We start from the raw sequence: 27502 nt of genomic DNA, 5'->3' as shown, positions 1-27502 counted from the left end.
CCCCCCCACACACACACACATATACACACATGCTCACGCATGCACAGTACTTTTAAAAATACCAACTTTGATTCGAGACAATAGAGCGTACAGGTCCTCTACTTCATCTCCTTGCTGTGGCGTGTAGTCTCTACCAGTGGACAGACTGGAGCCTGTGATGACCTGTGTGTACAGTGGTAATCCCATTGCTTCGGAATAAAGATCTATGGCGTGATGGCCAACTGTTTGAAACATGTAGCTATCCAGTTCATCTGAAAAAAAAAATTAGTGTTAGTACAATCTAGGCGAAAGTTGTTAAGAAAACAAGATGAAGAGAGATTCAAAATAAGAATGGGAATTGGGGGAAGTTGGGGTAAGTGTATGACACATGAGGGGTGACAGTGATCTTCATCAAATACCTTCAGTACTAAGCTCTTACATGTAGTGTTATTATTATCATTTTGAGGAATAATAATCAATAACAAAGGAGACAATGTTCTAAATGGAACACTGTTCAGCTCAAAGTGTTTGTCTCTGTGGTTGAATTCAAGGGCTGAGGGCAGGGAGAGATCAGAAACATATCGGGTTCATTCAGACTATAATATTCCTGATCTTCCTTATAAAACACCCATTATTAAGAGCAGAGCAAAGCAATTCTTCTACTCATGTTTTACCTTTTTGCTCAGGTCTCAGGTTAGCCAGCGCCACAAGTTGATGACCTTCAGCAACACAGCACATCATATTGAAGCAGCTGTCTTTGCCACCACTGTCAAAGGAAACCAACACATTAGGTCGTTAGAAGCGATATAATTGTGTTGTCTACGCTATCATTAAATACATTTTCAAATAAAAGTACCAAGTCTCAACACTCAATTAAATCTCTGAATTGAAACAACAGTAAAAATAAACAGTACAATAACGATATCAGCCTATTCTAAAGAGTACTGAATAAAATGTCAGTCGGTATCATCACAAAGTACGTTGCAGATGACCTTGGTTTGAATCCAGAAGCGGTTTGTTAACTGGGCAAGACCGGCAGGGTTGCCAACTTATTGTCGGCCGGACAGTGGACAAGACATTCCTTGATGACAATGATTTTCATTCAGATTTAAGTAAATGCAAACAAACATTTTTCAAGTCCACCAATAGCACTTTGGCGATTCGAACGAGCTCAGAGAGTCAAGAGGGCTCACTAATGTGTTGTTGCACTATAGCCATTTTTTCCTTCGTCTCAGTTTATTAAAGCTGGCACACAACTTTGTTGTCATCAGCTCTAGTCAAGATGTAGCATGCTATGTGGTGACGTCAACCAAGATGGCAAATTCGATAATGGCAGACAGTGTGGAAAGAGGCATTTTTTGTCAAGTTGCGAACAACACTTTTGTTACCAACGGCTTCTCTAAGCTTTTGTTGATTACAAAGAACAAAACTGAGTCAGCATGCCTCTAATCTTTATTATCTATTGGATTTTGAGCCACTCATCATAGTTTTGTTTGATCCTATCTGCTGCTTGAACTGCCCACTATAACATTACCTAACCCAAAATCTCGGGGAGGTGTGGAGATAGGATAGGTATACATATAAAATGGAGAGTATAATGCATGTGCGCGTGCCTATTACTTTGTTTTGTGTATCTGTGTGTGTGTGTGTGTGCGCGCGTCTGTGTGGGTGGGGGGTAAAAGGAATTTAAGACGGGATAAGGAGGTGGTGTTTTATATGAGTCACAGCTGTTTAATCTACAAACTTCACCACGAACTGCCCTTTGCTGGTTTGAATCCCAACAGACTGTTTCCTGATCTTGGCATCATCAATGCCTTCCACTCCTTGCAGGGTATGGGCCACATACAAGCTCCTTACCTATTTATCTCTGTCCAGGGCCATCCTTCCAAGCTCGTTCCAAGTGAACTTCATCTCTCTCATGTCCCTTTCCACACATCTCCTCCATGTTTTCTGTGGCCTACACCTGCCTCGTGCTCCCTGTGGGTTCCACTGCAGCGATTGTCTTGTGATGTTTCCGCTGGAATTTCTGAAGGTATGTCCCATCCATCGCCACTTTCTTAGTAATCTTAGTCCTATTTCTACTTTTATATTCTTTGGTCCTGTCCTTTTCCACAGCTCTTCATTTCTTATTCTATCCTGCCACTTATTTCTTAGGATACTCTTCATACATCTGTTGATGAAAGTCTGGACTTTATTCAGTAGGCCTACTGTCTTTGTTGTCTTTCAAGTTTTGCAGCCGTAGAGGAGCACAGACTTGACATTGGAGTTAAAGAGTCGAATCTTGGTGCTCAGTGAGATGTTGCTTGCTTTCCAAACTTTTGATAACTGATTGAATGCTGACCTTGCCTCAGCGGTTCATGCTTTAACATCTGTCTCAGTTTCACCTTTACCATTTATGACACTTCCAAGGTAGGCAAAGGAGTCCACTTCTTCCAGGAGATTGTCTTCCACTGTCAAAGCAGGGCTTGAATATTTTCCAAGCTTCACAACTCTTCCGGATGTATACGTAGGCAAACACTCCTTGATAGGCTGTTGAGTTCCTTGGTCTTTTCCTGTTCACTTGCGATTCCATCTTACACAGATTCGACTGTATTATAGTCTAATCAGAGATCGACATTAAATTTACAGTCTTGTAAAATGTAAACTTGTGGACACAAGAGTGATTATGTCAGCCTTTCAGCTTTATAAATGAAATATTTTCCAAATACTCCAGCAAGAATTGACATTAATTTTGAACTTTCAGGCAAAGGCCTATAGCTCAATAAAACTGAAAGGGAAATTAACACTGAGATGCTGACCACAAAAGCAACCCTGAATCCTACACTACGCTGGCCCTCTGGAAAAAAGCACCTCCTCATCCTCTTCAAATTCCTCTGTCCAAGGCGGACTTACAATTAGGTCTCTATAGCTTTACCAGGGAGGACTTCCGTAAGGAGCGACCACCAGACCAATATAATATGAGACAGAGTAGAAAAGATCTTTCAAGGCTAGCTAGGGGTAGGAATAGGGTTAGGTCTCTTCTTTTTTACTGTGTTTGTTGGGGTGGTCGCTCGTTACAGAAGTCCTTCAGTTTATTATAGTTAAGCAGCATAATAATAAAATAATTGTTATAGAGTTATAATAGACACACTATAACAAGGCCATCAAGGCCATGCCGTTAAACGTAGAAGACACATCTTTCTGATTGACAGCTAATTTTAGTAATGTGATGTCATCTGGGATAGCCACTGACTATTTTAAGAAGGCCGTGGAGGTACCGCATAGAATGACGTGTTTCCGGTATATGTTAATAACATTTCGGAATTCCAGTATTGACACCGTACAAATGTCAACAATAATTTCCTTCATTGAGAATTGAGACATTGACGGGTTTGAGCTTCCTAATTTTCCGGTTCACTGCGTCTATTGAAATAATTCTTTGAACGCTCCTCTTGATTTACCATATAAAAGATACTATTCATCATCGGAGCACCGCATCATATATATATATATAGATCTAGATATCTACATTACCCGTATTCCTGGAAAAATATCGCACCAAAGTGTCGTGCCATCCCGTTGGCAATATTTACATAGTCACATGATCGGAGGGGTGGTCTGGTCTGACATCACACAAAATGGCCGCCTTACCTAAAAATAGTTTGCGTCCTTCTACGTTTAATTGCATATCAAGGCCTACCATAATAATAATAAAAACATAAAATCATTGTTCATCTCACCTGACAAGAGCCACGGTTTTCATCTTTAATGAAACATGAAATAAACAAATAGAGGGTGAGAATAAGTTAGTCTACAGCTTTTCAAGGCAAATGATAGCGCAAGGAATCAGCCAGCATGCAATAAATCTACGAGACGTTCAGGTTTAGTAACACGTCTAGAGTCCTAGAGCCGCAGCAGACCATGTCCATGTGCTTGGTGTGCTTCTCTTGTTTTGTTCCCCTCTGAAGAGTGAAGACGGGAAAACGAGTCCCGAATCCGAGAATTTTTCAAACTGCATCTGGACTCATATTTCCTGATCTTTTTTTGAAAAGTTTTTATCAATGTGAATAAAGGCTTTTGAATTGGAAACATTTTCTTACAGGGACCGAGAAGTGTCACGAGATGTTTGTTATTTGAAGTTTGTTTTTTTTGTTCTGCTAAATATAAAAACAACTTGGCCTAGGTTGTAGTTTTACAAATAAGATACGGAAGTTGACATTTTAGAGACATGCGCCCTGAGGACTCCACGTCCATAGCACAACAAAGTTTGGAATGATCCCACTGCCATAGTAAACAAAACGTTAGTACCGACAACTGAGTTTTTACTCTCCATTTTACTCAGAAGTTTGTCTTGTGATGAACAGTGTAGATTTATCCCAGATTGTATGTTGAAGTGGATTACACTTAAGAGGCAGATCGTCTTCCTGCGCTAAATCTAGAATCTAGATCTAGATCTAGATATCTAGCCATAACAAGGAAAGTAAAGACGAGATCTCCACACTTACACCTCACACATGACAAAGTAGCCTCTCCGTCTCCTCTTCAACGACTAAACTAATGATTTCCGACCAGCCTTCAGCTGATGTTTAGTAAGATCTCTTTACTCATTCCAGTCGCACCCAAATCTGGCTGAAAGCACCCCGTGCCGCACTATTTTGTCCATATTTCCACTGACTACTGTAGGCTGTAGGAACAAAATTTCTTTCAAAACCCATAGTACTGTATAGTGATAGTGCCCATGCCATGCCAGATTTCTAGATCTAGACCTAGATTTACATTTTTGTGATGGCTGAGTCGCTGAGTTATTCGCATGGTAGGGTGTGTGAATATTATGGAATTGTATTTACTATGAAATTTTTTTCGCACAGGGTGTGTGAATACTGTGTGAGTGTGAGTGTGAATACTGTGAAATTTTATTCGCACGGGGTGTACTCTGTGAATACATCATGTACTAGATCTAGATATCTATGTTATTCGCACAGGGTGTGTGAATACTATGAAATAATGTTCGCACAGGGTGTGTGAATACTAGCTAGATCTAGATTCTACAAAGTATTATTGGCACAGGGCGTTTCAAAAGAAGGACGGCAATTATCTAGATCTAGCGTTTCCTCATTTTTCCCCCTCATTCGCGTAGAGACAAAGATCATGGATAACAAGATAGATCTAGTTCACTCCTCTTTTTGAGCCAAAATAAAAAAGTGGCCTCAAAATTTGGTGGCGCCCTCTTCGAAAAAGTGCGGATTTTGCAAACGGTCCCTAAAATCTACTTGTGTGGAAAAAAAAAGTGAAATTAACAGACTGCTTATCCTATTCTTCTTCTGGAGAAAGGAAAGAGAGCTTGAAAATAAAGACTCCAGTGCCATCTGAAGCAATGCGCTGACTTCTGCGAACACTTTTCGGGCTGAGTGAATAATCTTGTTATCTATCTTTGGTAGGGATAGATCTAATTCTAATTGTGCAATGCGATACCAACCCCCCCCCCCCCCCCCCCGAAAAAACTCAAATTAGAATCAGGGTTGGGTTGATTTAAATCAGGTCGATTTAAATCAGATGATTTTTAAAATTTAAATAAACTTGATTTTTAAAATAAAAATCAGTGATTTAAATCACTTTAAAAAAAAAAGATTTTTATTCAGTTTTTAACATATTTGAACATTCAGAATTCCTTTCCTTGGTTTCATAAAATAGAAAACTATAAAAAGTACAGCGTTATTTTCATCATCGATTAACACACTCCCACTGTATTCGTGGCGAAAAGACACGTTTCCAGGCCTGCTTGCTGTACACCAACAGTACACGCTGTGTGACCCTGGCGGCCCGCCGGAACGTCCGACGTAATAGGTTGCTGATAAGATTCGCATCTCGGCACTAGACGCACGACAAGAGTTTTAGGCTGCATCCATCCTATTGGGACACATGTCAGTTCAACAAGCTCCCGTGTATATTCGGACACATGTGTCCTTCTACTCTAGCTTGAATGCGAGTACCGTACATTGTGGATCTTTATCTTTTTGAGAATGACATGCTTCTCTTGCTTTTTGGACCAATGCATCTTTGCAGTTTGCATAAAATTGCTGTGACTGGGAAATGCGCAATTGGCGTTGGAGGGAGCTGAAAATCAATCTCTATCCGAAATGACCCTTGGGGGTCAGGGCTTAGTCTCCACAGGACCGTGCCTGTGTCTGAATAGTCACACAGCTACTTTAATTCTGAACTGGAAATGTTATGTGTGTGTAAAACATTTTCTTTTGTACTTTCTCATCATAAATAAGTAGTAACTTAGGCCTACCAGATCTAAAACAGACATTCATGATCATGGTTTCCCACAAATTTCTCTTTTTAACCCATGTCCCCTGGGTGCTGGGTTTATGTTCCCCCAGAAGCGTATCTTGGCACCTCACCTTCTGTCCGCACCCGCATCAGTCTGGCCCTGGCTCAGCGCACGTACGCTGAGCATCATCAGTGTGATGACCGGGTCTCGTATTCCTGCAGCTCAAGTGTGTGAACATCAGTCTGCTTGAGTTTGTGTACGCTTGTTGGCCTACTTCTAGAAACACACTTAATTGGTAGCTCTAGATGATCTTCCAATGAAATTAGAAAAAATTTACCCACTTAGACTTGAGGAGCTGGACAGGATAGCAAGGAAACAAGACTTACATTTTTCTATACAAAATCTTTCTAATCTGCTGACCTGATAAAAATAAGCTTATTTGATAGTTTAACCATTGTGCAGGTAAAAAGAAAATTTTTAGAGCAAAACATTCCGAAATCGACCTATATTATTTCCTTTCGGACCCCAGATCATTTGTAACAACAAGAGCGTCTAAAAGGTCATTGAATGGGCGTAACTACTCGTAATGACTTATCAGCTTATGAGAGGGGGTTATTCATTGTTCGTAACACTTTATAAAAATAGAAAGCTATTAAAGATAGAGCATTAATTATTTTTATCATTGATTAACACACCCCCACGGTATTCACAGTGAAAACACACATTTCCGGGGTCATTCACTGTACACTAACAGTACACTCTTTGGCCCCTGCCGGGAACGTCCGCGGTAAGAAGTTGGGTCTTATCAGTAGATCTAGATATAATAAAAGAGTGCATCCCGGCACAGATGCAGAACAGGAGTTAAGCTTGGGGCTAAAGTTAGGTGCTTTGAAAAAACAACAACCCAATCCTTATTTCCTGGTGACTTCTGTTTAAGTTCTGTCAGCTAAATACTAAATGTTATTTTTGTACTGGCCAGTGCCTCTTTTGTCATCTATTTCTACACAGTGAGAGCAAGTTCATGATCTCTTTCTAATTGTTTTTATTAATGAGTGGCATACATGTGGGCTTCTTTCAGCACTACCTTATTTTTTATTTTTCTTCAAAGAGATTCTCAACAATAGTCTCTGAAGAAACCACATTTCTATTGCTTCAAGTTTAATTTCACTTCATTTGTTAATCGTCCAGTTTTTACAGCTCTTAAGAAGGGTTGACCTCACACATATAGCCTTTTTAGATTGTTATTTTGGTGGTCATTGAGGTGTTTGGTTTTTTTTTTCCGGACAGGACTCTTTTTTATCGAAACTCTTCTCTGCTAATCCAATTTATAGATATTTTTTTTCACATTGAATGTAATTATTCCTTGACATTTGAACTGTTGAATTTGTTTAAATCTTTTCACCTTTGCTTAGATTTTACAATGTATTTATGTTTTCTTTACATTTAAAGATAACCCTTTATGGATTGTTTACTTTACTGACTCTGCTACATTGTGACATTGGCATCTGATGTTATATTTTCTCCATTTACTTTGAGACATGGATTCTGACTTTTGGCTGAAAAATATTTACCAAAGGCTCAAAAAATGTAAATTTGCAGTTTCCAAGGACACTCAAAACTTTAAAAATCACTCGACTTAACGGCCATTTTCTTTTTAATTTACCCTCTGACAACAGGCGACCCCTATCTCCTTCTATCGCAGATATATGTATGTTGACTTCCATTCAAGTTAAATGGGTATTTTTTTTTTCATTCTTCAAAATCAATACAAATGAACAAGCTTCCAAACAATTTTTTTAAAATTGAAGAGCGCCTGATTTCACATTTTTTAGACACGTACATATATACAGATATCTCTCCAGTAAGTTAACACTGTTATGGTCTATATATAATATAACCAACTGGATACCCTAGTCAGTAACAAAACTGAATTGTGTTTCAGGTATCTCTGGTCTTGAATTTGTTCTTATTTTTTCTATTAGTATTAGTGTTTGTAGCAACATTTCTGTAGAATAACTCATTATAATGCTTATTAAATTGTTCCATATATTCTATAGAGGCACAATAAATCTTATAAGTCGTTTCTCTACTTATTTGATGGTAAATGAATTTCTTAGACCATTGTTACAGTAACTTCCCTTTTTTGTTTTTCAGACAAGACTGACTCATGATATTGTACTGTCTTAGGATAGGAACCGGTGTTCTCTCAGCCATCCTTGAAGATGTCATGGTTCTCTGCAGTTACTGGAAAAGCTGAGGATTTCCTCAACCGGCTGGATAAGTCTGCTGCTGATGTTTTGCATATTGATGAAACTGAAAAAGTAACTCCTGCTCCTCTCAAGGAGCCTGTACTCACTGAGTCCAGCTTTGAGCCTGCTTTTGGCAAACCTCTAAGCCCTTCACAGAGTGTGCCTTCCAGGCTTCACAGTTACAAAGACGAAGTAGACAAGTCATCATCATTTGTCAGTGCACCAATCAGGAGCGTTGCAAAGGTACCTGCTCCAGTGCTGCCTGCTGCCTCGTCATCGTCTCCACCCTCAGCTCCCACAACACAAACATCCGGGAAAACTGTGAAAAAGAAAGACTCTGATGATGCTCTCTTTGATTTTCTGAACAGCAAAGACGCATCTGACAGCACCAAAAAGCGGCGTACACCCGTCAGCAGTCAGCATCACTCTCGACAGTCCAGCACGTCCTCGATCATTTCATCGAAAAGTGCAAAACCTGACAATTTGAATATTTCAGCTGTTGCTACTGTTGTTGAACCAACTGTAGCCCCAAGCACCACCACAAAAGCTCCAAGTAAGGAAAGCTATGGATCTGTAAATTTTCATTGTAAATGATAAGCTTGTCTGTTCTTGTGAGTGTGTTAAACGTTTATTTTAACTCTTAAGTACAGGGGTTCGAAACAGGACATGAAGCCCTGTAGAATGAACATGAATAGTCTGATGGTCAAATCATTGAGCCTTGCTATTTGTATTGAAAAGATGAGATTAGGCCCTCTTTTGTCTATCCAGTGAGTCTTCGGTTGTTTGCAGCTGTTTTTCTTCTTTTGGAGTGAGCAGGCATGTAGGGAAAATGCAGATTGTTGATTAATATGCAGTTCACTTCTGATGTGTTGGGCAATTTTTTTTTTTTGGGGGGGGGGAAGTGACTTTTTTTTGGGTTAAAATTTAGCTCCCATTTTACACCCTACTCTCTCTTCATTTCCCCACCCCTTAAAATTTCTTTTTCATCTTTCCTGTTTTTCCCCCCTTTCTTTCATCAGTGAAGAAGCCTCCCTCTTTTAAGTATCATATTTTGCATATATATACCCTTGTACTCTTTCCTTAGCTGCTGCAGCAGATACTGCGGATGAAGATGGCAATGTTCAACGAGATAGCCCCACCAACTCTCACACGTCTGCTGATGTTGACGTGATCGCTGATGCCATGAAAGAGAGCCCTGTGGCCAGTGACCAAAGTAACCCTGAAAGTGATCATGCTGAGGTACCCACAGAGCAGCGAGATCGGCAGTTCTCATCTCTGGAACTGGAAAACAGACTCCTCCGAAATGAGGTGGCCTCCTTGAATCAAGAGATGGCAAGCGTGATACAAAGGGCGAAGGAGGCAGAGACAGGTGAGATGCAGTAGTGTTTTACCTCTGTAGCTGAGATGAGAATACAGTTTAAAGGGTATTATCTGAGGATGACTTGTTAAGGTGTCTTTTAGTTCCTGAGAAAGCTACCCGACCCTGTTCCTCCCTGATTACATTGTGTTGGGTACAGGACGTCCCAGTCTCGTGCTGCTACAGCTGTTTTGAATTACTGAATGTTCATCTTTCTTATCCTCTAGCTATAGTAATCTTGGATTCTTGTAACTTTGGAATAAATGCATTAGTTCCCCCCCTCCCCTTACGCCGTCAGTGGGTTTGGGAGGTGGCAGGTAACAACAGACCTGCTATGCACTAACAATAAATCTTACTCCTGTTATGATGGAGTACAAAAACATTTCGTATGGAAAAAAGACGAACAAGTGAACTGATGCTGATACTTTTTGTTTCACAGAGTTGTCAAGGTCAAAAGAAAAGCTTCACAGCCAGTCAAACTCTGCAGCAATGCACGACCAGCTGGTGAGGGAACTGCAGGCTCGGGAGTCAGATCTGACGGAGGCTCTCAATGCTAAAGACTCGCAGCTGGCTGTTCTCAGGGTACGATTGGATGAGGCGGACAGAAAAGTTTCCTCTAGGGAACAGAATCTCGAAGAAGTGAAACTTGAGAGAGAAAGGTAAATATATTGGGTAATTGCTCATGTGAATGAATTCAGTATACATCTTTCTTGACATGTTCTGAACTTATCGATGATGGAATCTGTCATTTTAAGGTGTCGTCCCATATGAATCATATCCTGATAGAGTTGACATAATCAGTCCATTTTTCTTATGTTCAGTTTTTTTTATGTATGTCTATTTATTGTAATTGGTGCATCTTTTTTTGTGTGTTTTTGGTTTTGTTATATTTTGATATGCATATTATGGATGCTGTTGCAAAAGACACCTCTCAGGAAAGTAGATCTAGGTCAGAGTCTGCACATTTCAGGTGCGTGCCGGAAGTCCTCTGCCACACGAAGGCACTTGAACTGTATTGTTTCTTCATGTGTCAGTGCGCTTCCTCTTTAGAAGAGATAATGCACAAGGCAACAACTTGCCCCCGTTCTGCAAAGTTCGGTGTAGGGAAAGTTGTATTAGAGAGTGAATCATGGCGGGCGAAAGAAGCGAGCAGAAAGGCTTTTTGGTGGAGAAAAAAACAGGAAATATGGTGGATTATAAAAAATCAATGTAAAAAAAAAATTTGAAGATTTTTGCTACTTTTAATCCAACATGTGTTGACATGGCATGGGGTACATATTTCAGGTTAAATTTTGTCCCAGATGTGTTTTGTGTTTAATTGGTAATATTGCTTGTCTTGTTAACTTTATTTTTAAGATAATTTTGTTATCTTTATTTTTTCAGTGTTAAACTGTACAATAAAAAAAACCCATTTGCATTACCAGTAACGGAGGGGTTATTATTATCCTTATTATCACTATTATTATTAATAATTAATTAATTTCTAAAACTTTCATAGAATATTGAGGGACCATTCTGACTCCAGTGGGCTGCACGGCCAAGCTCTTGATTCTATGAAAGAAAAACTGGAAGAAGTAGAGGCAGCTTTGAGAAGAGAACAGCTAGCGTACAAGCAAGCTCAGGTATTGCTCTTAAAGTCAAAGAGTGTTATCGGTAGCAATGTTTTCAGTTTGTACTTGACCCTTATAAGTAACGGATGGCTATACTGTTTATCATTTCTGAGGTTCTAAGATATTTCTTATATATTTATAGTACTGCTTAGAAGGTCTGAGAGAATAGGAATACTGGCGTAGGTATTTCTAAGGCTTTCAAAGCAAATCCCTTTTACGTTTATAAGAAACTTTTTGCCGTATATATTTGAAGGATTTTAATCACTATTACTGTTTTGTGGTATACCTATAGAGTACTATTATTCTGATTTTTTTATTTAGACCTTTATATGGTTGGGTAACATGTCGTGGCAAGTCCTTTTGGCATTTATGTTGTTTTATTTACATTAGAGAAAAAAAATTGTGCCATTGTATTTTATATGTCATCTTTTGTTTTTGATCAGTTTATACATTCTCACTAAATAATGTCATTGGCATAATAATAACCTACCTCATACTGACATCTATGGAGTAATGGTTAGACTCTTTGTCTTGCATTAAGAGAATTCATGTTTGGTACATATTTTATGGGATAACTCCAACTGGCTGTTATGAATCATGCCACATTGTACTGGTTAGTCATGCTAGGTCGAAGCAGCCTGTCTGGTAAGTGACACTCATTTATAAGCTTGGGCTTTAAACTTTCGCGATGAATTACATTTTGATTAAAGATATTGGTATGATGGATACATTTGTTTTATAAAATCTTAACCATTTATCAATTCCTTGATAACATGTTCTTTTTTTAATATTTCCCCTTTCAGCAAGAGGCTGGAGAACGGCAAAGTCGCCTAGAGCAGGAGCAACGGTCCATGGCAGAAGCTGTGAAGACTGCGGAGAAAAGACTGTCGGAGGAGAAAGGTACCAGTAGCATAAATCTTTTTTTCTTCTCAAAGTGTAATACCTTGATCTTGCTAAACATAGTGAAGACCATTTCAAAGTTAGATCTTTTGACAGCCTGTCAGGACACTACTGAGAAGCAAAATGTTTCTGTGGGGAGAGGGGGAGAATGTTGGATTTGGTTCAGATTTGAATGTGATGCTTTTATATTTTTGTTGAAATCAGTTGTAGAATATTTTCACTGCACACTGCCAATTGGATTCATCAGTTTCAGTTAGGACCAGCCAGATTTTTCTTCATGGCTGCTACCGTTTTGGCATAGTACAACTAAAATCAACTAGATTTGACTGTGACTTTCTAAAGCAAACGCATTTGTTTTCAAGGTCGTGAGTTGAATGGGTTGCAGTGTGCCAGAATGGTAGCTTTTTCTTCATCCAAGAATGAGAATGTGGCAGATGAATCTAATTGGTAGTGTGCACTGGGTATCAGCTGATGGCCTGATGGCTAAGGAGTCTGTTTGTTTACTGTACTAAATGTGCATTCATGATATGAGCTGGTTTATGTGTGTGTGCGTGCATTCATAATTTGTTTGAGAAAGATGTACGAATAGATATTTTTTCCTTCTTGCATGAAAATTCACCCTTTTTATCTTTTTTTTTTCAGTACAGGTTTGGTTACATTTGTCCGGCACTATGCAAAAACTCAAATCAAATGCTTAAAGAGAAAGCATGGAACTTCTGTCTTTAGGTTTGAAAATTGCCTTCCCTGCCCCTCTCCCCCGAGCCAAACAGGACCTGATTGCCTGGGCTCCCTTGGGGTGAATTGTTTGTATTACTTCCCTGAACTCTTAGGTGGGCACTCAGTTTACAGAGGGGCAAAGGTAGCGCACGCTCAGGTCAGTTGTATTGAAATTGCACAGATGTTATATAATAACAATGTTATAATTATTCTCTACAGCCAAAATTTCTGAGTTGTCCGGCCAGTTGAAAGCTGCCAAAACTACAGCGGACTCTTCGCGGAGAGAGTTAACTGATTACAAGGACAAAGCAGCGCGCATTCTGCAGGTAGGTTTTGCTATCCTACTGGACTGCTGTGTTAAGTGCAATATTTGGCTCTTTGCTGTTTAACTGACACCGAAGGCATGAGTTTGGTTCAGTTTTATTGAGTATCCCCTTCTTTCTGCTCAGATGTTGTACCCCTGTTTGCTCTGGGTTGGCTCTGACAGTAAATCTAGCTAATAGATACTAGATAAATTATTAAGGAAGCAGGCTGCTTGAACCCTGCCTGTAAGGGTCAACGAGGGCAGAGAGAGATACAGCGTCCCAATAGACAGATGTAAATACTCGATAAAAAGAGCTTCCCACATGGGAGTCATACTCACTTCTACTTCTACCTGTGATGGCAAAGCATTTAACCACTACACCACTGACACTGGTGGCCCTGATAGAGAGAGTCAAAGTAATATGATGTAAAACATGTACAATCATGTTCACAATCAACTGTCCAAGTGAGCAGATGGTTGGCAGGTGCTCTGGTGTGGCTTACTCCTTTCCTATCTAATATCTTTTGTCCTGGTCTCTCCTCCTTTCATGTGTATGTTACTCTCTTGTAACACCTTTAATCTTTGGCACTTATATGACCTTATTGTGTTGCAAATGCTGTAAAACTCTTACTAATACTAAACTGTCCAAGTGATATGAGAAAGTATATATTTTTTGGCGTGAAATGATGGATGGACTGTCAAAATGCTGTTGATATGATGGAATATTTTACTGACTTAAAACTGTACTGTGAGGTCCTAAAAGTTTCAAAGCCTAAAGATATGAACTTATGATTTAGTGAGTGTTTTTGATGTATGTCTACTCATTATGAATGTTAATTCTGCATTTCATTCTCTATGACCTCTCAGTGTGAAGAAAATATCATAATATGGGTCAGTAAATTTATCTCTGGCACATTGCTGTGTTACCATAACTCATTCTCTGCCCATTTTTTGTACCAGCTTTCACCGGTTTTCTCTGTGCATTCGTTCGTGAATGATAGGTGTGTATGTGTTCAGGAAGGATTTTCATAAGTAAAATTAAATAATAAATAGGTAGTGTCATACATACTTTGAAAGGTAATGAAATGTAGCATTGAAATGTGTAAAAAAATATTTGATTAGGCAAAGGACGTAATTGATACTTGTCAGAGAACACGTTCATCATATGGGAGCTAATAAAAAGACAGACTAAATGTCCGACTTTGAATATAAATAATAAAATGTATATTTCGGAAAAAGATTCCTACGCATGTTCATGCAAAAAGGTATGAAATTGTGCAATTCTAGCTGATTTTATGATCAATTTTGTAACATCACTGTGACAATACCAAAAGTTGTAATAAATAAGAATTTGCCCGAGTTGCACTTGCTTGTCCAAGTCTAGATTTAGATTTAGACCTAGGTCTAGGTCATTATCCTCTTGATTTTCACTTCTCTTGGCTTTCCTTCCCTTTCATTTCCAAGCATATTCACTCACTTCCATGTCTCCAACTATCTTCTTTGCTGATTTAGATCTGCCAATATGTCTTTCACGCTTCTCACTCTCGATTCAATCAACCCCCGAATCAGAATCTAAAGCTAAGGATTCTAAGACAATATCATCTCTGTCATTTAGTTTATTAAAGAAAAATTCCCTAGTCTGTTTTACAAGTTATATATGCCTATAGGGTTATTTACTACCAGGCCCAGAAAACATAGCTAGATTCTAGAACTAGAAATGAGTGTGATAATTTTTCTTGTTTTGTTTTCACAAACACACCACACAAAATACTTCAACAATTTCAACTTTCCACCCACTTACATAGTTATAAACACTATATTTCTTTGCAGGAAGTTTTTACTTTTGAGATTTGTTTATATTAAAACTTAAAATTATGGATCAAGCATTTATGAACTAAATAAAGTTTGAGTATAGCCCGTGCCGATGTATCGGTAATGGACGAAAACGGTGCGGTCGTGCTGCCAATATATCGATAATGGGCAGAGAATGAATTAAGTTGAAAGTGTTTTGTTATTTCAGCTTGATAATATATATTTTTTCCTTTTTTTTGCAGTCCAAGGAAAAGCTTATAGCCAGCCTGAGGGATGGTGCAGGGCCTGTTGGGGAGTCGGGGGGTGTGTCTTCTCTTGAGCACGAGTCGATGAGACAAGAGAGAGACATGATGAGGGAGGAGCTACAGCAGACCAAGCTGACGGTAGAGAATCTGAGGATGGAGCTACAGGTAAGTGGCGGTGTGGATACTTTTTGTATAGTGCAGTAATGTGGTTCACAATCACAGTTGGAAGACAAGGTGAGGCTCTGCCACCTCCTAAGTGGAACTTTCGGGATTTCTGGGAATATGTGATGTTCTTGACTTTTTGTTTCATGTTTGACATGATGTTTTATCTGCTCATTTTGTTTTGTGGGATCATCTTTTGGGGGGTAAAACCCGATAGAACCATTGAGTCTTACTTGATTGTATGTTTAACTCGAAAAAAATATTTTGAGTAAGTAAACAGGTAACATGTACAGTAAGGGAAGATCACTCATAAGACATAGGAAGACCAACGTTCTTTATCTTTGCAGTTATGCTACAAAGAAAGACCTCAGTGACACCAAATTTGTATAGTGTTTGAGTATGGAGAACTATGATAGCAGAAGAAAAAATAATCACACCTGCTCTTCTAAAAGAGCTTACTCTTCATGCCAGTGATGTCACGGGTTGAAGCTAAATTAACTATTTATAGTCATATATTTCTTCTACTGGAGGTCTCGTGCTGCCTCTTCCCAAATAAATCTTGTGACCAGATAGTTCATCTCAGTTTATCAAATTATTCCCCCCCAGAGGTCATACAGCTTTACTTCCTGTCGTTTGTATGTTTTATTTCTACTTATTTCCATGTTCCCATTTTCAATATGGTGAATGAGGGAAAATGAAGTGAAGTACTTTCCTTCAGAACACAAACACCTGCCAATGGATGTTTTAAATTAAACACACAATCTTTTGATTACACAAGCATTTACTAATACCTTACAGCCTAACTCTGGAAGTTTGCACATATGACCTTATTGTGTTGCAAGTGCTTTAAAACTCTTACTAAAGCTAAACAACTCTGATGTTGCTAAAAATTCTTGTCTCGCATCTTCACAGGATGTGGAAAATCAGCTGCAACAGGATAGTGACACTTCACAAGAGACAATCAGGTCTCTGGAGGACTCCCTGAGGGATGAGAAAAGGAGAAGGGAGGACGCTGAGAATGAGCTGCTGACTCAAAAACAGGTATGAAGCTCTGAGAGTTTACATGTATTGGTGTGTGTTGCGTGTATGTACATGTGTGTGTGTGAGTGTGTGTGTGTGTGTGTGTTTATTTTTTTGTATAAGTGTGTGTTTGTGTATTTCTCAATATGAAGAGGGAAATTTTTTTGGGTTTTTTCTCTGTCTGTGAAACAACAATGGTTTATCATTTTGAACCACTGACCCATGCATTCATTCTGCAAGCAAATATTTTTTGTAAGCTGTCTTACAATTGTGCTTGTTGGAGAACATTCCTTACTGGTATGAATTTTTTTATTTTTAGAAGGGAGTATATACCTGTAAGAAATGCAATGATAAAAAATGAAAATGCTATTTAAATATTTTATTTGGTTTTTGACTGATTTTTAAGATATGTGTTACAGGTTTAATTTGATGGATGGCTAATAGACTTGCATTTCCTTTCTACTGCTGAACAACACATGTAGGAACTACAGTACTCAATAGAGGAGCTGCATAAACAGAAGACAGCATTCCAGACTCGAATCAACGATCGGGAATCAGAGATTGAAAAACTGCGAAATCAGTTGATGACAAAAAGCATGAGCAGCAGCACAGAAGGGGAGCTTGAGTCTCGTGTGCGCTCACTCACAGAAAGTCTCATTCAGAAACAGACAGTGCTGGAGGCCTTGAGTACTGAGAAAAATTCTCTTGTTCTTCAACTGGAGAGAATGGAGGTTAGTTATTTCTGTCCTTTCCTCTCGTTGTCCATGGCTTTTTTAGACAGGGTCAACTTTTAAAATTTGTGCTGGAAATAATGGCTGCGAGTTTTTACTAGCTTCTTTACAAGGTTGCACGACCTTATTCTCTTTCTCTCTTTCTGGGACATGGAAAGATAGATATGTAGTTTTGTACCTACAATCACTCATGGTTGCATGATTTTGCTCTCTCTCTCTGTCTCTCTCTCTCTCTCTCCCTCCCTCTCTCCCTCTCTCTCTCCCTCCCTCTCCCTCTCTCTCTCTCTCCCTTTCCCTCCCTCTCTCTCTCCCTCCCTCTCCCTCCCTCCCCCCCTCTCTCTCTCTCTCTCTTAGACCTTCCTTCCTTGAGGTTCTCCTAAGAGATTAATCTTTTGAGCCTAGAGATCTTGGTGGAACATACATTTGAGTGAGGTTGGTTAAATACACGAGGGCTTTTTTGTGAACATAATGTGCCTGTATTTGCTGTGCGATTACTTTCAGTTGGCTGAGAGCGGTTATTGAATTTAAGTGTTTCCAACCTTTGACTTGGTCAATGAAATGGGTTTATGTCATGACTTTTGGCTGGCTCATATGTTTTTTCAGTCTGCACCAATAATGTTCTGCAGAGGGAATTTTATTGACTTTATCAGATTGAAATAACAAGGATGAAATCCATTTACTGTACTGGAAGCAACATTTGGTGTATTTACAGTTGAAATTGTCCAAGACAGCCACCTATTGTTGCAGAGAAAAGTACTTATCTTAGACAGGTGGACGACTTGTACAGTGTCATTATATTAAAAACATTTTTTAATTGAAAGAAGGAAGTAGGAAGCGGTCATTTGTAGTGGTGATTGTCTTGGACAGGTGACCGTTTGATAATTTGATCTGTTTTCTTCAGTTTAAAACAAATCTTAAGTACTTCTTGCTCTTTGATTAGACTGCTGAGTAGGTCATTTTATGCAATGGAAACTTGTGTACTTGATCTGTCTGTGGTTGAAATGCTGTTCTTTTGTCTTTCATCTAGCAACAGTTCAGGGACATGGAAAGTGCTGCTCCACGCCCACCAGCTGGCACACAGATGGTGGCAGTCAACGATCATGACGATGACGGTATGTGCACGTCGGGTTTTTAGATGTAGCAACACGGCAATATCAGTCAAATTTTCCTTTTTGACAATAATATTATTTAACACTTTGGGTATCAAATTTAAGATCTGTTCAAGCTCTTCAAGTTGGAGAAAACAGTATTAGTCAAGATAGTTTGATTAAAGTTTTAATCACTTAAATTTGGGGAGTCCGAAATGCAGTATTGAGAAAATCAAGGTTTTGTATTTTTTCTTGAAACAATGGAGTTCGATGAGTGAATCATTTTGTTATGTTGTTTAGTAGATGTCTTTTTCTACCTTATACTTTGTTTATTAAGACCTGGAGAAGCTCTTATTAAAATATTTTTTTAGATTTCTGTTTGACCCCTTCAAGAGTGTGAGACCATCTTGAGCCTGATTTTAACTTGTGGGTAGCTGCCATGACAAAACATTCTCAAATCAAGATGCTTTGCATAAGTAGTTTGGGCTTTGTCAAAGAGAAATATTACCACAGTTGTAGCTAAATTATTTATCTGTTGTCCCATTGCATTTCTACTTTGGGAAAAACTTAACATCTTTGTGGCAGTGTCCTAGTTTCCCTGTTACAGTCACAGATTAAATGATGTGGCAGTGGAGGGATGATTAATATTCGTTTGTTAGTACATGTATCAATTTTCTAACTGAAATCCATGTCTTTGGTGTGCTCATTGGTAACACATATAAAAAGGAAGTCAAGACATTTTTTTCTACCTCATGTGCAACATGACTTGATTATGAAATTATAATTTATTTCAGCCCTAATGACCGTAATCTGATGGTGCTATTTCCAGTACTGACTCTTTCCTTTATCTTTTTATTGTTCTTCTGCAAACTTCCTCTGGATCTCAGGGTTTCTACTGTTGGTTGTTTTTGCTTCTAATTTGAAGGATCTCTTTCAGCTAAGGCTCTCTAGGCTGTTTTCTCTGGTTCTCTCATTATTCCTATAAAATGGCCTACCCTGAAAAACGGGATTGTTTTGAAAAGATTTGCTCAGACAGGGGCAAGCCTCTCTTTTTTGGCTTTCAGCGGGCCAAGAAATCTTTACTGTTCAGAACATGCACTTGAATTCTTCGAGCCATCTACCTCCAAGCTATTGATTCCCCTACCCTTCTGTGAAGTAAAGTACCATCGTTTTTTCAATAGTCTTAAGTTTCCAGTATTTTTCATTGCTCAAAATGACTGAAAAGGAAGCAAAAAATATTGTAGAATTTGGATAGTGAAAAATTTTGCTTCTACTTCCAGTGAGACACCGCTTGCCTATGTTCCTGAGAGAAGTACCATCTGACCATGAGATGACGAGGAGGATGAAGAGGGCAGCAAACTCCATCGACGGCTTCAGCATACGTCTTGGTGTCTTCCTCAGGAGATATCCCATGGCCAGAGTGTTTGTGATTCTTTATATGGTGAGTACAGCTTGGCCTGTCTATCATAGCTGCCACTTTCCCGCTAAATAGCGGAAACTCCGCTTCATCGAGCTTTTCCCGCTACTTTCCTCCTTCCTCACGCTGGACCGCTCTCGGTCGCAAATTGCGATACTTTTTTATACACGAAAAACACCGAACCGGGAGAGAGACGAAAACGCAGCTTGCGCATGTCCGCCCTTAGCTTTCTACTTCCGTTCTTCTAGGCCTAGCGTTAGTTTCACTTTGTTTATTGTGGAGCAACAAAGTGTCGATCTGGCATTGGGACGTTAGTGCGCCGAGTTGTCATTGAAAACGGCGGAAATTCGTGAGAAATTGATGCAGAATGCAAAAATAAAAGGAGCTCCGCGTGCTGCACTTTGCGTTTGGTGCGATAAAGAAATCGCGGCCCGCGGCACTCCTGTACAATTGCGGTCCCGTTTGTTTACATGACGGCTATTGTGGCTGTTGAAGTGAATCTAGATCTAGATAATCTATCTCTAAATATAATCTAGATTTACTCATATTTAGATTTCTAGATCTAGATTCTAGATTAGATAGCCTAGGCTATAATTTTAATTCAGGTTAGATCTACACTCTACAGAGGGACTACTAAGTTAAGTGCAAATGGGACCTCAATTGTACAGGAGTGCTCAGTACAGCGGCAAAGGTGTTGCCTCCTTGATCCAATACTGCGCGCGCTCTACATCGATGTACAAGTTTAAAGTGAAAGAAATCTTTTTATAAGACACCAGCTTGCAACAAACACTGGATTTTTAGTCACCAAGTCCAAACTGTGTCAAATTGACTCAAATGCTAGGTAGTCTACTTAGTGCCTTTGTTGTTTTTTTGTTTGTTTTTTGTTGTTGTTTTTTTCAAATGCATTTTAATCCAGTTGCCTATGGTTAATAAATATGACAGTTTTCCCTTCGAAAACCATAGGCTAGATTTTCCTGTATATATTGCCTCTGGATCTCACTGGTTTTACTCCGGCCTTCGGAGAGTGCGCGTCCGCCTTCGCATGAATTTCCTCCTTTTTTGAAATTCCTGAGTGGCAGCTATGGTCTATAGAGACAGTGAGAAAAGTACTGGTGGAAGAGCAGGAGAATACTGGGGGGGGGGGGGGTTTGTCCTTGAAAGGACTTCAAAAATGACGATCTCAAAACTGATGGCACATTTTACCTAATATTGACAATTACAAACCTTGCCTTTGATTGGGGAACAGTGTTATATTTTCCAGAGTACCTTTTGGGTTTCAAAGTTTTCAGGATTCTGTAGATACTTTCTCACTCTTATAGGCTAGTCACCCTCACAGGAGCACCAGCTGTTGAGGAACCTTCTTAGTCAAATGTGGCTCTGGCTTGTCTGCCCTGTCTCCCTCCTATTTGATCCCTGTTTTTTTTTTTCTTTGTCAGTGTCTGGACTTGGATAATCAGAGAGTTACGATTCTCAGGATTCACCGTCCATATCATTTCCACTCATGGTCCAGGCTTAAAATTCCATTGTATTTTTTTTGGGTGTTCATTTGCCTCTCAAGAGTTGGTCAGTGGGTTAGTGTGGTCATTATTATTTCTTTCCAGTATTTTTGAATTCATGGTAAATACCAACCATCTTGACCCACCAGTTTTGTAGAATCTGTTTTTTTTGGTAATGAAAAGTTGGCAGCTATAAAATCAGTTTAGGGCCATGGGTTGAGTACTACACTCCTGTCATAAACTGTCACTTGCTGAAATGTGCTCGTTGTCATGCAGACTTGCTGCAAACTACAACTCATGGTGATTTCTGCCCCACCTACCCCCTTCCCCATGTCCAACAGGCTCTGCTCCACGTGTGGGTTCTGATTGTGATGATGACTTACCAGCCTGAGATTCACGGCGCCGACAGCCAGCCCAAGCCCCCAAGTGACGACCCATGAAATGTGGCAAGAGAGATGGCCTCGAGGAGGCAAGGAGGAAGGACTGTTCTTCTCTCTACTCTGTGCTTTCTGTTAGGGGATCAAAAACTTGTTACAGTCTACATGCACATAGCGAAACATGCACATAGTGAACATATTTTGAGGTCCCAAATTTTTTCTTATACTCGTATGTTCTTTGTATGTAAAACAAGTACATAGCCAAATTTGTATATAAAGAAAAAATTTCCACGCTCTTCTAATTTTTCTACGTGCATGATAGACTGTATTTTCTGGCGCAACTGTGTGTTGCGCTAAGAGTTCAAGACTTTTTTTCTTTTTTGTGCTGGAAATTGTTTGAGGGTCACTGCATACACATTCTATTTCTTTCTTCCTGAGATTTTCTCTCTAGGACTAGGAGTCCTGTACATGACTCCATCATTCTTTGTGGGCTGTGCTCGCAAAATATTGTCAGAGGTGTGGGTAAAGGGTACTGGGGTTCGGTTTTCTTTCAAAGTTTGGGCTTGAGGAAGGAATTTTAGAGCTGATGGGGGAAGGTAGGATTTGAAAGTGGAGCTTTCTTATTTAATTTTCTTCTGAGGATATTGGTGTCATGTTGTCTTCTGAGATATCATGGAAAAGAAGGATGGGTAGTAAAGGAAACATTTGCGTGATGACAGAGAATTCCAGCACATCCAAAACATTAGTTTAGTTTTTAATGAATTGATTTTAAAATTTGGTTTTTCAGTGCTTTTTAGACTGAAGTTAGGTTTTCATAAACCTTCTTTTCCAAGGCTTTAGTTTCTGCAGGCATAGTTGGTAAACTTTTTTCCTCTCGTCTTTCATGGGCCAAATTCAAGAGAAAACCAATTCTTCTATGATATAGTTAGTAGGGATAAAATAGATGGAGGTATTTGCATTCTTCAGAGATGTATAGGCCTTTTTTGATTGAAGAGAGATCGAAGTTCCTCATTAGCTGTGACCTAAAATGGAATAAACTTTAGTATGTAAAAAACTTGGAGGTCATTTGAAAAAAAAAGGCAACTACCTTAAAGAGGGGCAACAAAGTAGGCCAAGTATATATTGGTAAATGCCTTTGTTTTGTGGTTTGAACTACCTAGGGTTGACTATCCGTGGGTTGTTGCATGTGTTTGCTGAAGTGAAGGAAAAGAAGCCCAGAAACAACAAAGGTCCCATCATCTACCGGCGCTTCAGGTGTACAAGATCCAAGCCCAAAATTTTGTAATGCATTTTTACTGCAGTGTCTTAATCTGTGGTTTCAGTAGCACATACTCAGTAAATGTGTGGTTGAAATTCAAATTCTAAAAGATGAAAAAAACCCAATAAAGGTACGTAATGTAGGTACAACTTTTAAAAGAACCGAAACTGTTTTTCTCTCTTGACACTTTTTACTTTCTGGACAGAACAGTTGAACAGCTTGCTGATGACATGCTGTATGGGGACAAAGAGGGAACATACAGGATTGGTAGAACCTGAATTAACAGATGTACTTTTCAACTGTCTGCTGAAACTGTAGCAGTTGTGGTCTCAAGCCAGGCTTGTATGTATCATACCTTTCTGGCTGCCAAGTTAGTCTCCGGACTCTTTTTAGCTCAAACAATTGTATCATGCTTGGTCTTTGTGTATGCTGCCCTTGTCTGAATATTTTACAAAGAGTTCATGTTCTTGGGCTGTTGTATTTTTGAGGAATTGTGGCTCTCCACCTGCTTGGCACAGTCTTAGCAAAGATGGAAGTAAAATCCATGGCCCTGCCTCCAACAGACTCTAGAACACTCAGGAAACATTTTTGGATTCCAGGGAAGCATACACTGCAAGCATCCATCTATAAGCACTCGAACACTAACGAATTGACAAGATATTTCGCTATCTAAGACCAGATACTCCATCCCACCTGGATGAAGTGAGAAAAAATTGTGTAAAGTGCCTTTCCCAATACAACATCGGGCTTTTGACTTGGTTTAAACCCACGACCTTTCAGCTGCAAGTCCAACTGCCTGACCACTAGACCACCGACGCCACTAAGTTCACCCAGGACATACAATTTGTCAAGAGATTGCTCTTTGAGTCATCACAGAATAAATTTTGTTGTTACCGACTGAAGTGAATGCTGTGCCTGACTTTCCATTAGAGCTCCCTTATCAATCTACACATGTATAATAGAGATGAGTACATGGAGGCAGGTGATGTGCGAGTAACTGCACTTGCGTAAAAAAATGTCATTTGTCACTGACAAATGGTCATTCCTTTGGGTAAGGGATAGAGGATGGCCACTTCATGACTTTCATTTTATTATTTGTGTATAATATTGGCAGTCTCAGCTCTGGTGACATTTGCTACTGTTAGCCTCTGCTACTAGGTCAAGAGTTGAAGCTAGGTTGGATGGTAGTTAAAGGATAGGGAGATTTTGAAATGTAGTAAAAAGAATAAAAAGTTAGGTATACCCGTTGGGTTTTGACAAACTTGAGGTGTACCGGTATTCTAGAGTGTTAACTTATTTTCTTCCACCTTTTGAAAATTGAATCTTCTTTTTTACTGCTACCTTTATCTTTAAAACTATGTGAACAAAAAAATAACAGCTGGTTGTTTGTGGGAACTCTGTCAGGGTTTTCTACTTTTGTTGATTTTTTCACTGCAAAAATTGTCTTTGTTTATTCTTGGCAAGATGAGATGGCAGTCTTGGTGACTGAACGACTGTTACAGCATGTAGTTTCTTCCTCTCTTTGTGGGTCCCACCCGAAATGGACTCGCAGGGTCATTTTTGCAGTAATGTATTTCAGCCTTTTTCAGTGGAATTGTATAGAGAGAATTGATAGTGCGCAGTTGTTCAGTTGTATTAATTTTTTGCAGTTTATTGAAAGTAGAATGTACTTTAGTTATATTAATATACCATTGTGGGATTTCTATCAAAATCCATACTATGAATAGTATGAATGTTGCATGATTTAGTATGAAAGTTGGTGCAAATGCCCTTAATTTCACCAAGTTGTGAATAATCTTGCATTCAGCTGGGCTGACTGTAGTGCCAGATCACTGTACAATTATAACATTCTGTACATTTTTACCATGTTACTGTGTTACTAAACTTGTGATCAACTCTGTCATCCCATATACAAAATCTTTAACTGCTTGAGAGATGAGAAAACTCAGCAGTTTGGTAAAAATGCTGTGCTTGTTTTTTTTATCATCCTGAGAATCGAACATATCGCTGTTCTGCATGTAATCCGTTTTATAGAAGAAAAGCAGAAATTCAGCCTTAGTTGTGTACATTTAAAAAAAAAAGAATTTGAGCTTCTTACATATGTATTATATATATATATATATGAAGTAGAAAGTTCAGTAGGTAGTATTAAGGGAGGAGGGATATTGTGGACCTTTTTTATTCTTTTTCCTCGGTTTATATGGGAAGACCAGGGTCATTTTTTGGAGGCTCTGACATTTTGCAAATTTCTGTTCAAATTCAAATCCTCAACAGGGCTTTCTTGAATGTTGGTTATTTTGGGAGTTTGAAGGCTCTCCACTCACTTGGGTGGGCACTATCAGTGTCGGAGACAAACCATAAATGTAACATTTGGTAGAGGTCCTACCTGAAGGCTTTTAAACCACACCATACCTTGGAGGCTTGATCCATTCTGTTGATCTATGTTGTTTAATTATTTGGGGAGTGTCTCTAGAGGTCATGGCCTCAAATAAGACTCTGGAGCCAAATCTGCAGTTGTAGAAATGTGGAGCTCTTCAGTGTCTTCTTTCTTCTTGCGATTGGTATTCTCTTTGAATTTTTTAACAACTGTTATTATCATGTGGTATGCCCTGGATATTTGAGCATAGGAATGTGTGAGAAAGAAAAGGCAATTTGTTGTCTGATATTATACTGTACAAAACAAAGCTTGTCAGGAGTACATGTAACTGCTTGTTAGAATGTTAGAAAAGAGAATGACTTTTTGGGTGCTACGTTATTAATCATTGTATTGGATTTGGATAGCAAAGATTGATGTTGTGGTTGTAATCTTGTAAGTTTGAGTTGGGATGGATGTTTTTTGTGATGACTGTACACTGTGTAGTCATTGTGTTTTGGACTTTGCTATTTTGCCTTGTTGAGAGAACTGAAGAAAGACAAAAGATACCTGGTATGACCGACATTTACTGTATTCGTCATTCACTGAACAATGCCATCACTTCACTGTGTACATTCACATTGATGATCTATGTCAACAAATTGAGGGGGATGTCATTAAAGTATGGTGCATAAAGCGGCCGTTTGAAATGTGTTCTTGACACTGTTTTTAAATGTTTGTCTGGTTTGTAAGTTTGGTTTTGAAAGCTTATTTATTTTTTTTACTCTTTTCAATCACTTGACTTTGGAGTTTATTTGACACTACAGTAGTCTCTGCCTAAACGCACAGTGCATGGGAGGGGCTCCTTAGCGTGTGTTTATACGGAGCGTGCGTTTACATTAACCTTTGCAAGAGGAGGAAGGGACGCAGTCATCTCAATTCCTTATTACTCTAGTGACCTCCCTTGGAGAGAGGGGATCATTTTGGCAGAATATGTGATGACACGTGACTGTTTTGTAAGGGATTCCCCAACTGGGTTTAAGAATACAAAGGCGTAGAATGGGGGGGGGAAGAAAGACAGACTCAATGTAATGACTATGGACTAGAAACGTCGGGAACAGATAGCCTAAGAGGAAACTGTTGGTGATAGTCATAGTCATAGAAGCGACGGACCATCCACATGGCTTTCCAAGCGACCACTCCCGATCGTAAATTCAAGCAGAATCATTCTCTACATTCAGAGAAACATCTCTTGTGATTCGTTGAACAAGTACGTTCTTCGAGCGCTGCTGATTATTAGGCTTATTTGGCTAATCTTTAATCCTGTAGAGGCCTGTCTAGTGTTTTACGGCATTTACACGTGTTGCGCATCAGGCCTAGGTCTAACTAAACATTACTCGCTGTCACCCAAACACCAGTCAGAAACCTTCTCTCAAAGATAGATCGACATTTCCAGTGTCCAATCAAAAAACATTTCAGCCCCCCCCCCCAACTTTTCACCGGCCAGTCCTATGTGTCCATGGAAAGTTGGATGTGAAAACGCTCTTCATCACTCTCTTTGTTAGGCGTGAGAGGCACTCTCACCAATTATCTAGGCTTGTCTTAAGCAGGCTGTGCAGGTTCAAAAGTTGTTGTAGTGGAAATTTCCCTTTGTCAAGCTAGCGTGTTTCGCGGATCGGAGCGTGCGTTTAGAGGGAGTGACCGTGCGTTTGTACGTCTAAATCATATAGTAAAAAACCCGTCAGATGACGAAAGCGTGCGTTTGAGCGGAGCGTGCTTTTGTATGGCGTGCGTTTAGGCGGAGACTACTGTACTAGCACTGACGTCGAGATATTTCGTGTTGTTGCATTACTTGTAGGTCTTGTGTCTTTTACTTTACTTTTCACTCTCATTTCTGTGGTGTCCGACTTCCTCCCCCCCTCCCCCATCTTTTAAAGACTTTAGTGAGTTCCATGCAGTTCTCCAACTCAACCTAGGTATGTCAGCATCAGGAAATGTAAAGAGAAAGACTAGATGGAGAAGTAAAGTTTGCCACTGCAGAGTGGGTGGTTAGCTGGTGCTCTGGAGGGGTTTGTTCCTTCTTTCTTATCAAATATATCTACCGTCCTTATCGCTCCTCCTCCTTTTCTTTGTATGTGACTCTCTAGTAAAACTTTGGCACATATATTAGTCAC

General features: G+C 39.4%; 2 protein-coding genes across 5 annotated transcripts in view; one reads left to right on the top strand and one right to left on the bottom strand.

Moving 5' to 3' along the window:
• The window catches only part of LOC101846426 (diphthine--ammonia ligase), a 16735-nt gene extending 12582 nt beyond the window's left edge, over positions 1 to 4153 (bottom strand). The window contains exons 1-3 of one of the 2 annotated variants that reach the window (XM_005099158.3): positions 3699 to 4153; positions 654 to 745; positions 67 to 251 (exon numbers count right to left, since the gene is read on the bottom strand). In XM_005099158.3, the coding sequence (XP_005099215.1) occupies positions 67 to 251; positions 654 to 745; positions 3699 to 3721 (300 nt within the window). In that variant the 5' untranslated portion in view covers positions 3722 to 4153. Of the gene's footprint in view, positions 1 to 66; positions 252 to 653; positions 746 to 3492; positions 3647 to 3698 lie in introns of those variants that run through there. The other variant, XM_005099157.3, reaches the window with a different exon arrangement.
• Positions 4154 to 4183: 30 nt separating this feature from the next.
• LOC101845925 (golgin subfamily A member 5) lies at positions 4184 to 26033 on the top strand. Of its 3 annotated transcripts, none has more exons than XM_005099154.3 (13): positions 4184 to 4258; positions 8387 to 9034; positions 9566 to 9850; positions 10278 to 10497; positions 11337 to 11460; positions 12252 to 12348; positions 13285 to 13391; positions 15424 to 15591; positions 16501 to 16629; positions 17091 to 17339; positions 18367 to 18451; positions 19708 to 19868; positions 21682 to 26033. In XM_005099154.3, exons 2-13 carry the CDS (start codon positions 8455 to 8457, stop codon positions 21778 to 21780), a joined length of 2304 nt encoding a protein of 767 aa, XP_005099211.1. In that variant the 5' UTR covers positions 4184 to 4258; positions 8387 to 8454; the 3' UTR covers positions 21781 to 26033. The 3 variants fall into 3 exon arrangements, with proteins under 3 accessions (XP_005099211.1, XP_005099213.1, XP_005099212.1); XM_005099156.3 differs by having other exon boundaries at positions 4194 to 4258; positions 8420 to 9034; XM_005099155.3 differs by lacking the exon at positions 4184 to 4258 and adding an exon at positions 4265 to 4369.
• Positions 26034 to 27502: the final 1469 nt, after the last annotated feature.

Source organism: Aplysia californica, unplaced genomic scaffold (assembly GCF_000002075.1).
Source record: "Aplysia californica isolate F4 #8 unplaced genomic scaffold, AplCal3.0 scaffold00204, whole genome shotgun sequence".
Lineage (NCBI taxonomy): Eukaryota > Metazoa > Mollusca > Gastropoda > Aplysiida > Aplysiidae > Aplysia > Aplysia californica.
The sequence above is the reverse complement of the archived record's forward strand: the minus strand, read 5'-3'. Positions and strand labels throughout refer to the sequence as shown.

Bases quoted from the DNA above. Each gene is read 5' to 3' on its own strand.
- LOC101845925 (XM_005099154.3), top strand. From the start codon at position 8,455: ATGTCATGGTTCTCTGCAGTTACTGGAAAAGCTGAGGATTTCCTCAAC. The intron at 13,392-15,423 runs GTAGGTTTTGCT...TTTTTTTTGCAG, and splicing joins AAGCAGCGCGCATTCTGCAG to TCCAAGGAAAAGCTTATAGC. The intron at 15,592-16,500 runs GTAAGTGGCGGT...GCATCTTCACAG, and splicing joins ATCTGAGGATGGAGCTACAG to GATGTGGAAAATCAGCTGCA.